The sequence below is a fragment of the Nerophis lumbriciformis genome, linkage group LG29 (genome assembly GCF_033978685.3).
Source record: "Nerophis lumbriciformis linkage group LG29, RoL_Nlum_v2.1, whole genome shotgun sequence".
NCBI classification, from domain to species: Eukaryota; Metazoa; Chordata; class Actinopteri; order Syngnathiformes; family Syngnathidae; genus Nerophis; species Nerophis lumbriciformis.
Window position 1 is genome coordinate 7,994,951 of NC_084576.2, and position 11,128 is coordinate 8,006,078.

The window sequence follows — 11,128 nt, forward strand, 5'->3', positions numbered from 1 at the left end:
TCGACATCCATTGCTTTCGGTCTCCCCTAGAGGGGGGGGTTACCCACATATGCGGTCCTCTCCAAGGTTTCTCATAGTCATTCACATCGACGTCCCACTGGGGTGAGTTTTTCCTTGCCCGTATGTGGGCTTTGTACCGAGGATGTCGTTGTGGCTTGTGCAGCCCTTTGAGACACTTGTGATTTAGGGCTATATAAATAAAGATTGATTGATTGATTGATTGATTTCATTACTTTTAGGTCCGTTACAACGCCGTTAGCGATAGCTTGATGTAACATGGCTACTTTGGGTGTGGTTTTATGTCGACAACAAGGCAGCGTCATAGGTGCAGCAAGTTCAATGCAGGAAATATATTTTTACTGGTCAGAGCAACAAGCGATATGGCACTCAAATGAACTTGACGTCAAACAGGAAGAGGCACCATCACACCGTGACACAGCAGACAACAACATACGCACACGTACACGATGGGAATAATGAACAACAAATCAATGATTGAAGTGACAAACTTGCCATCCAAACAATACCCCGTTTGTTTGACAAGAAGATATGACAGCCATGGAAGCACATTAATCGCTTTACCAAGCAGAGGTAACACAATCCAGTGAAAAGATACAAAAGAGCTCGCGTCCAAGCAAAGTGCGCTGCTAATGGCTAAAGCTAACAAACACAACTCCATTGAAACCCTCGATGACGTCACACGTCACTTGGCAACAGGCCCCGCCTGTTAAAACCACAGAAACACGCACACTGTGCTCAATACTGCAAATTGCAAATGCCAGATATTTGAAGTTTTTTTATAACAAACATAGTAATTACCTTCCCTAGTAATCAATGACATTTTTTTAAGAGTAATTCCGTTAGTAATTAAATTACTTTTTGGGTAAAGTTACGAGGAACTATAATGAATTACTTTTTTAAAAGTAACTCTCAGAACACTGGTGTTGACTCACATGCACCTCGACTCATATTACCAGTACTGGTATTTTTCAAAAGCAGTGTAGTAGTACAATAGTAGTACTGCTGTACTTTGTTAATACTAGTATTTTGTACAGGCTTATAGTTATGTACAAGACACACGATGAGTGTGTCACATGTTTGCTATATTTCAGGGAACATGTCGCTGAAAAGTACAAATCATGACGTTGCTCAAAGGCAGTTCTCGAAAGAATGTTCATGTTTCCAAAGAATTACTCGAATTATATGACTCATTCAAACAAGGTTTGAGAGGTTTGTGAAAATGATAATTTGGACTTACAAATATTGAAGATCCACAACTGATTTTGTCCTAAACTTCTAACGAGAAGACATGTTTGTCATTTCAGGACTTCATAAATGCAGCGAGTAATTTGTTGGAGCAAACCTGGGATGGAGTCAACGACTCAATTATTCATGACATGTCATCACGTTATCTTCGCTCCGTGGAAGGTTTGGTGAAGAACATCAGAATCAACGGGAAAAAGGAGCTGAGCACGCACAATTTGGAGCTGAAGTTGTGTCCAGGTGGCAACTGTCGCCTGACTTTGTTTGACTGCACGCTACACCTGACGACGCTCAGCTGGGCAAAAACAGTCGCTGTGAAAAACCTGACGGACAAATTACGAAACAACTTCCCCAACACAACGCCGTCTCCAGTTTTGATATTGGCCACCCTGGAGAACGCGGAGGAGTCTCCTGTGACAATTCGCTTGGACTTCTCCAAGAAGCAGCAGAGATCTCCAGAGCTTTTATGTGTTTTCTGGAACACGGTGGAGAGGAGGTGGTCGGAGGAAGGCTGTGTGGTCAGAAGGGACTTTGATGGCCACAGAAGTTGCCTCTGCGACCACCTAACCCCATTCTCTTCCCTCATGGCTGTCAGTGACACGTCCACTGAGTCTCTTGACGTCCTGACAACAGTCGGACTGAGTGTGTCTGTTTGTGCCTTGCTGGTCTTTCTGCTCAGTGAGTTTGCAGTTTGGTCAGCAGTGGTCACAACGAACCTTTCGCACGTTCGTCACACAGTCATGGTGAATATCGCGCTTTTCCTCTTGCTCGCCCACTCCACGTTCTTGGCGTCCTCTTCCCTTGAGCTCCCGGATGAGTGGTGCCGCATCATGGCCGTCTGCAAACATCTGTTTTTCTTGGCCACATTCGCTTGGATGCTGTGCTTGAGCATGGTGCTCGTCCACCAGCTGCTCTTTGTCTTCAGACCGCCAAGGAAAATACTTTTCCACGTTCTCTTCGGCATCGTCGGCTACGTCTGCCCAGTCATCATCGTGGGATGCAGCTATTGCTACTGCAAGTACACCGACGAGCCGTACTTCGACCACCGCTGCTGGCTGGTTTCTACGGCTCCGTTCCAGGGCTCCTTGTATGCCTTCCTGTTCCCAGTCGGCGCCATCACGCTGACAAATCTTTTCTGCGTGGTGGTCGTCATTGTCACTCTGCTGAAGTCTCAGGTCCCCGAAGGCAGCAAGGAAACTGCCAAAAGTATCCTCAGAGTCTTGGTCTTGTTGACGCCACTCTTCGGACTAACTTGGCTTCCCGGATTCTTTTTGCACACGATGGACGCCGACGATCGTCTGTTCCTTCTGACTGCCTACACTTTCACCATCCTCAACTCATTTCAGGTCATTTGAACGCACGCTACTCGAGTCATGTACCAAGTCTTTTTTTTCTCCACCAAAAGCGGTTCCTCTTGTCTCCCCTAACACCCTTTCTCTCTTAGATTGTTAGATTTGTGCAGTGGAGCCTCAATTTAGGAACTTAATTGGTTCTTGAACATGGATCGTAATTTGAAAAGTTGGTGTACTGAAGCAGAGTTCTCCGTAAGAAACAATGTACACATTGGTTCTAGCCTCAACAAAAGTCACTATTTTTAGTAAAAAACACCTTAAAGACACTTTAATGTGTATGTATATATATATACTATATATATATATATATATATATATATATATATATATATATATATATATATATATATATATATATATATATATATATATATATTACAGCAAGCTTGAATGTCGACGTGCACTCACACAAATGTTTCGCTGGTGCACTCCAAAACGTTAACAACCAAGCTAAAAAAGGAAAATAATTTCACTTTATTTTTTGAACACCTTACAGTCATCGCTCGCGTTAGCACAAACTAGCAGTGCTGGGGGATCCTTCATCAATGAGTGTCCCAGTAGTGCCTTCTTTTTTGCTGTACACTGCAAAAAAAAAAAAGCTGACAACATTTAAGATAAAAAGAAAAAAATTATATAAACAAGTGAAATAATGTGTCATGCAGCCAGTTAATTGTATTTGATAAAACATCTGGGATTATGATTTGTATTTCTAGAAATTAGCAGGACTTTCAGGATAGACTTGAGTATTTTATTCTGAAGACAAGCTATATTCAACTTGCAATTCTTAAATGAAGCATCCTCGGGATGTGGCATAAAGATTTTCCATTTTGTTTGAATAAATTATTTTGAATAAATATCTTCTCAATTTTAACATTTAAACTACAATAGACAAAATCGAATGATTTGTGTTGTAATCAAGATTATGATGGAAAGTCAAAGACGAAAGATAAAGACAAATTGTCGATTTGGAATTCCAGATGTCAAACAGAATAATGTAGATGATGTTTAAAGTGTCATCAAAAGTTTATATTTTTCTTGCTTTTATTATTATTATAATAATTATTATTATTGTTATTATTATTATTATTATTATTATTATTTATTGTTGTTATTAAATATTGTTATAACTATTATTATTATGTATTCCAGATATCTTAGAGAATATTTAGAGGATGTTTAAAGTGTCATCAAATAGTTATCTTTTTCTTGCTATTATCGATATTATCATTCATTATTATTATTATTATTATTAATTCCAGATGTTTAAGAAAATAATTTAGATGATGATGTTTAAAGTGTCATCAAATAATTATATATTTTTTGCTATTATTATTATTATTTTTTTTTTTAATTATTATTTGTATTATTATTACTATTATCATTATTTATTCCAGATTTCCAAGAGAATATTTAGATGATGTGTCATCAAATAATTGTATTTTTCTTGCTATTATTAGTATTATTATTTATTATTACATTTAATTATAATAGTTATCTTTTTCTATTTTAGGGACTTTCCATTTTGCTGACTGGCTGTTTTGCAGATCAGAAGGTTTGTTATGTTATTCCATCAAGACACAAATATGTCAAATATGATATTAGTATTATGATGTTTATTTGTCACATGTAAAATATGATATTAGTATTATGATGTTTATTTGTCACATGTAAAATATGATATTAGTATTATGATGTTTATTTGTCACATGTCAAATATGATATTAATATGATGATGTTTATTTGTCACAGGTTCGAGAGGAACTGTGGAAGGTCTTCAAGGTATATTTATAAAAGTGATTTATTAATATTTGTGTTTGTCAAGGTTATGAATGTAATGTATTAATAATTATGTTAGTCAAGGTTATAAATGTAATTTATTAGTAATTACTCTAGACTCTAGAAAGAGGTTCCGCAGCCTCCGAAGCAGAACCTCCAGGTTCTGTAACAGCTTCTTCCCTCAGGCCGTAAGACTCTTGAACGCATCATTATTAAATTATCCCCTCAACTCCCACCAAAATGGATTAACTCGCTGGAATAAAAAAAGACAATATAACATACATCCATAAACGTGGACTCATGTGAAAAAGTGCAATATATTTATCTGTACAGTAATCTATTTATTTATATGTATTTATATATATTTATTTATTATATATATATATATATATATATATAATTTATATATATTTATTTATTTATATATGCACCTTGGGCAGCACGGTGGAAGAGGGGTTTGTGCATCTGCCTCACAATACGAAGGTCCTGAGTAGTCTGGGGTTCAATCCCGGGCTCGGGATCTTTCTGTGTGGAGTTTGCATGTTCTCCCCGTGACTGCGTGGGTTCCCTCCCGGTACTCCGGCTTCCTCCCACCTCCAAAGACATGCACCTGGGGATAGGTTGATTGGCAACACTAAATTGACCCTAGTGTGTGAATGTGAGTGTGAATGTTGTCTGTCCATCTGTGCTGGCCCTGCGATGAGGTGGCGACTTGTCCAGGGTGTACCCCGCCTTCCGCCCGATCGTAGCTGAGATAGGCTCCAGCGCCCCCTGCGACCCCGAAGGGAATAAGCGGTAGAAAATGGATGGATGGATGGATGGATGTATATGCACCTTATTGCTTTTTTATCCTGCACGACCATGAGCTTATGTGACGAAATTTCGTTCTTATCTGTACTGTAAAGTTCAAATTTGAATGGCAATAAAAAGGAAGTCTAAGTCTAAGTCTAATTATGTTAGTCAAGGTTATGAATGTAATTTATTAATAATTACGTCAGTCGAGGTTGTAAATGTAATTTATTAATAATTATGTTAGTCAATGTTATGAATGTAATTTATTAATAGTTATGTTAGTCAAGGTTATAAATGTAATTTATTAATAATTATGCTAGTCAAGGTGATAAATGTAACTTATTAATAATGATGTTAGTTAAGGTTATACATGTAATGTATTCATAATTATGTTAGTCAAGGTTATAAATGTAATTTATTAATAATTTTTTGTCAAGTTTATAAATATAATTTATGAATAATTATTTTAGTCAAGGTTATAAATGTAATTTATTAATAATTGTTAGTCAAGGTTGTAGATGTAATTTATTAATAATTATGTTAGTCAAGGTTCTAAATGTAATTTGTTAATAATTAAGTTAGTCAAGGTTATAAATGTAATTTATTAATAATTATGTTAGTCAAGGTTATAAATGTAATGCATTAATAACTATGTTAGTTAAGGTATATTTATAAAAGTGATGTATTAATAATTCTTCTATTGAACTGATTTATATGATCACCTTTTAGAAGGACGAGAAAAGAGCAGCAAAAATTCAACAACAAACTTGAAGGGAAAATCTGATGGATTTGTTTTATTGTTGTAATGTTTTTTTTCTGTTCAGTTTTCTAATATCTGATGTAATTCTTTTTGAATCCGCATCAAACGGATCCTATTAAAATCAACTATTTGTTGTTTTATGAAATGCAATAATAATAATCTGTTTGGACCGAACATATTAAAGTTGAAATGGTCATTTGCTTTTGGTTGTGATTTTTTTTAATGTATTTTGATGGGTGATTCTTCCTGTCTGGACCTCTGTGGGCGGGGCGTCCCCTCTATTTCTGCCCGCTTGGGGTGTGGTCTCTCGCTGGTTTGGGGGCTGACTGAAAACAGGATCAGTGGTTATGGTGCTGGACTGCTAATTCTTTGTGCTCTGCACGCGTGGGTTCAAATCCCTTCCTCGTTGCAACATTTTGCATTTCTTATCCTAGATATTCAGCAAAGTGATACACTCTTGATTCTTTCTCTTTTCAATGTTTTTATTGTACAAAATACAAATATTAACAGTCAAAGATGGGGTTTATTCCAAATTGAGGTGACATCACATGTTGACGTTTGCATATTTCATAGAATAATAATAATAATACATTTTATTTGATATAGCGCTTTTCAGGGTACTCAAAGACGCTTAAAAGGATAAAAATTAAAATATAAAACAGTTCAAAGTAATAATACATAATTGTTATGGTTTGCAGGGGAAGGTGACGGCAACAGACACTAGAGGGCTTGTAGCTCTATAGATTTATTTTATATATTAACTATATATATATAATAATCAAACAATATAATATAAACTAAGGAAATGGAGTGTGAACAAGATCCAAAAGTGTATGTGGTTTAAGGCTATGTGTGTGATTAGCTGAGATGTGTGTTACCAAATGTTGTAGAGAGCCAAGTAACACGGAAGTCCGTAGGGCAGGAGCGAAGAGACAAGATCCGTTTCCAAGCAAAAGGGCAGTCCGGTAAGCAAGGTGACAAAAAGGTGACAAGACGCACAGCTCGCCAACACATGAACAAGGGCAGACACTGGAAGGACAAGGAAGACAATGAAACAGGGGGGAACACGGAGAGAGAGAGAGAGCATAAATGACCGATGATCGCTTACTCTACGCGAATGAACGACTATATTCCGGCGCCCGCATGCCAGGTTGTGCAGGCTTATGAAGGCAGCTCCTTCATTACAGGCAGGTGCGCTGATTGCCGGTGAACGATTGCAGCTGGCGGCTGCCGCAGGGCGGAGACGCGCACGGCGCGCTCCTGGATGTGCGCGACCGTGAGCGCGTCCTGAGGCACGACAAGCAGAGCGCAAGGATGAGGGCGCATTCCAAAGCACCCTGGCCGTGACAGTATTCCCCTCCTTATGGACAGCTCCCAGATGTCTTCTAGCTGGAACCACAAGAAACACGGGAACAAAAGTCAAGGGAGGACGGAGGGGTGAACTGGAGGTGGGTCGCCGGCCCAAGTGTCCGGGGACGAGTCTGGTGGCGGCGGCGAGTAAGCTGCCGCTGCGGACGACCAATGAACGGCCACCTTCTTGGCTGTCGGGAAAGCGGACGCGAGTTGCGCCATGGTGCGTCTCGCCGGAAATGAGGAGGTGACGTTGGAGGCGAAGAGGATGACATCGGAGGCGTGGAAGCAGCAGCGGACATCGTCTGAGGCGTGGAAGCAGCAAAGGACATCGTCTGAGGCGTGGAAGCAGCAGCGGACGTCGTTTGAGGCGTAGAAGCAGCAGCGGACGTCGTTTGAGGCGTGGAAGCAGCAGCGGACGTCGTCTGAGGCGTGGAAGCAGCAGGGGACGTCGTCTGAGGCGTGGAAGCAGCAGCGGACGTCGTCTGAGGCGTGGAATCAGCAGACGTCATCAAAGACGGAGACAAGGAGGGCAGCTGAGGAGCTGTCCGAGGTGCTGACGCCAGTGCTGCTGGCCGAGGTGCAGAGGTCGGCGGAGCAGGCCGAGGTGCTGAAGCCAGTGCTGCTGGCCGAGGTGCAGAGGTTGGCGCTGCTGGCCGAGGGGCAAAGGTCGGCGCTGCTGGCCGAGGGGCAGAGGTCAGGGCCAGCCTGGGAGCTGGTGGAGACGCGGGGGCCAGCCTGGGATCTGGTGGAGACACGGGGGCCAGCCTGGAAGCTGGTGGAGACGAGGGGGTCAGCCTGGGAGCAGGTGGAGACGAGGGGGTCAGCCTGGGAGCTGGTGGAGACGAGGGGGTCAGCCTGGGAGCTGGTGGAGACGCGTGGGTCAGCCTAGGAGCTGGTGCTGGGAAAAGCAGAAGACAGGTGGTACTTGTCTGGCAGGGGGTAGCCTGTCTGGGTGCAGCTGTGCTACCACATCAGCACAGCCACCAGTACTAAAATGGAAGATAGATTTTCTTTGTCTGGCAGGGGGTTTATTGAGGATTTTGGAAGATAAGCCGTAAAGGATGCTGTTGCAGTAATCGAGTCTGGAGGTGATGAAGGCATGGATCAGGGTTTCAGCGGCAGAGGAGGAGAGGGATGGACGGAGACGGGCAATATTTTTGAGGTGAAAGAAAGCAGTTCTTGTAATGTGGTTGACGGGGTGTTCAAAAGAGACACCAAGGCTGCGGATGTGAGTGGATGGGGACAGAGTGGAGTTGTCGACAGAGAGGTGGAAGTTGTTAGCAGTTTTAGTGAGGGATTTGGGGCCGATGATCAGCATGTCAGATTTGTCCCAATTGAGTTGGAGGAAGTTGGAGTGCATCCATGATTGATTTCAGTGAGGCAGTCGGTCAGGGTGGAGAGAGTTACGGAAGAGATGGATTTTGTGGAGATGTATTGCTGGACGTCATCTGCGCAGCAGTGGATTTGGAGGTGATGGCGGCGGATGATGTTACCGAGGGGGAGCATGTACAGGATGAAGAGAAGTGGACCAAGCACCGAACCCTGGGGGACACCTTGTGACAGAGGGGCAGTGGAGGAGGTGCAGTTGTTTATACTGATGTATTGTTGTCTGTTAGTGAGATATGACCTTAACTAGGAGAGGGCGTAGCCGGTGATGTTGAGGGATGATTCCAGGCGGGAGAGGAGGATGGTGTGGCTGATGGTTTCAAAGGCTGCTGTGAGGTCAAGGAGGAGGAGAATACTGAGGTGGCCGGAGTCTGAGGAGAGGAGGAGGTCTCTGGTGACTTTGAGAAGGGCTGTTTCTGTACTGTGATGTGCGCGGAAGACAGATTGAAATGGTTCGAACAGATCATTGGAAGTGAGGTGAGTCTTGAGCTGAGTGGCGACGGCACGTTCCAGTATTTTGGACAGGAAGGGAAGGCTGGAGTTGGGCCGGAAGTTGGTCATGTGTCAGGGTTGAGTCCAGAATAGAATAGAATAGATCTTTATTGCCATTGTACGTTGTACAACGAAATTGCAAGCAGTAGGAAGAAGCAATGTTTATTACTTCTTCTTATTACAGCAATTACTGATTGTAGCTTTACATTTTTTCGACTTTGAAACATTTTCATATTTTTTTATTTTGACACAGGTTGAAAAAATTTAATATTGATTATTTTCAAACCAGCTAAAACATTCAATATAGAAACGTTTAAATAGGATGTAAAAGCAATTAAATAAATATGTTTTCTTGAGAAGCGGAAGAAGATGAATGGATGATGGATGTTTTCTTCCTGAAATGTCTTTGTTAAAAAAATGCGGCCGGTCCAAAACAAACTCCAAAAAAAAACAAGCTGTGGGCCACAAATGTTCCCCAGGCTGCACTTTGGACACCCACTATGCTGCACACTGTCAGGTTCAAACACTGATGACATCTATAATCAGACAAGAAGCAAGGAATCATGCAGAGACAGGGTCATGAGGAGAACGCATGGAGCTGCACACTTAGTCACAGTCTCGCCCTACGCTTTAAGGTTCAGCTCCTTTGTCCCTCTATTTATTCAGGAGTTCCACAGTCAACAACACTAAGGCCGCTTCTAAAAGGAGTGGTCACATATATTATGCAAAGCAGGTCCAGGACGCTCCATACGTGACGGAATGTGCTGGGGGCCTTGTGATTTTGCCTTGTCCCCGCTTCGTCTGCGTGTTGTCATCTTATCTTCGTTGAGGTCCTTGAAGTCTCTGCTTCATCTGCGTGCTGTCATCTTATCTTCGCTGAAGTCCTTGAAGTCCTTGGCTGTTAGCGGGCTAAAACAAAGATAACATCTGTGGCTGAGGCCACCCCTCAGACAAGAAGTTTTGTCCTTGCATAGATTAGAAAAATGTAACTTGAGCACAATAGCTAATAACTAAAGCAACAGACTTCAAGCATACTAAAGTTAGTGTGATAATATATACATAATTATTCTAACACACACTAATATCAATATCTCTCTTTTGATATCAGCACCACATCACAAGCTTATCATGCCCGTATCGTTACAGATTGGAGCGATATCATCTGAGCGGCAATCTCCTGTCGCTTCATGAAGAAAAACTTATTTTGTCATGATGCTCTTCTCTTCTGTGGTGTGAAGGACGGATAATACTTCTTCTCCTGTTTACGCCAGCAGGTGATATTTATGAATTATGACAGCAGACCTCATGATATCATCTACTACTGCATGCATTTCCTCCAAGGGCACAAACTCATCTTCTTTCAATAAAACCGCAGGCTGCAACAACGACAAGTGCTGACATTGTTTCATCAACTACTGAGAAATATTCACAATCGTATCCCATATTTGGCCAAAACTTACTGATATCAGAGGGAAAATAGAATTGATTCATTTCATTCAACAGTTCAAACATCGCATTAACATGTTCCATTGAATTGTTTGTGCACTCTAACTACCTATACTAACCAACTAACTAGCTAATTAACTATACTAGCTAACTAGCAACCTATACTAGCCAAATAACGAGTTCATTAATCATACTAGCTAACTAACCCCCCCCTTTAGGGGGGACCGGATGCAATGGAAGTCGAGTGGGTCTGACATAATATTGTGAAAGACCAGTCCATAGTAGATCTAACATAATAGTGAGAGTCCAGTCCATAGTGGGGCTAGCAGGAGACCATCTCGAGCGGAGAGGGGTCAGCAGCGCAGAGATGTCCCCAACCGATGCACAGGCAAGCAGTCAACCCCGGGTCTTAACTCTGGACAGCCAGCACTTCATCCATGGCCACCGGACCTGTGCACCCCCCCGTCCCCCCCACAGGGGAGAGGGGGGCAGAGGAGAAAAGAAAAGA

General features: G+C 41.8%; 1 protein-coding gene across 1 annotated transcript in view; it reads left to right on the plus strand.

The window, feature by feature from the left end:
* Window positions 1-10,417, plus strand: part of adgrf3b (adhesion G protein-coupled receptor F3b) — a 58,360-nt gene extending 47,943 nt beyond the window's left edge. Inside the window, exons 11-14 of the mRNA XM_061924441.2 lie at window positions 1,326-2,609; window positions 4,126-4,167; window positions 4,365-4,394; window positions 10,321-10,417. Of these exons, the coding sequence (XP_061780425.2) occupies window positions 1,326-2,609; window positions 4,126-4,167; window positions 4,365-4,394; window positions 10,321-10,365 (1,401 nt within the window). The 3' untranslated portion in view covers window positions 10,366-10,417. The remainder of the gene's footprint in view (window positions 1-1,325; window positions 2,610-4,125; window positions 4,168-4,364; window positions 4,395-10,320) is intronic.
* Window positions 10,418-11,128: the final 711 nt, after the last annotated feature.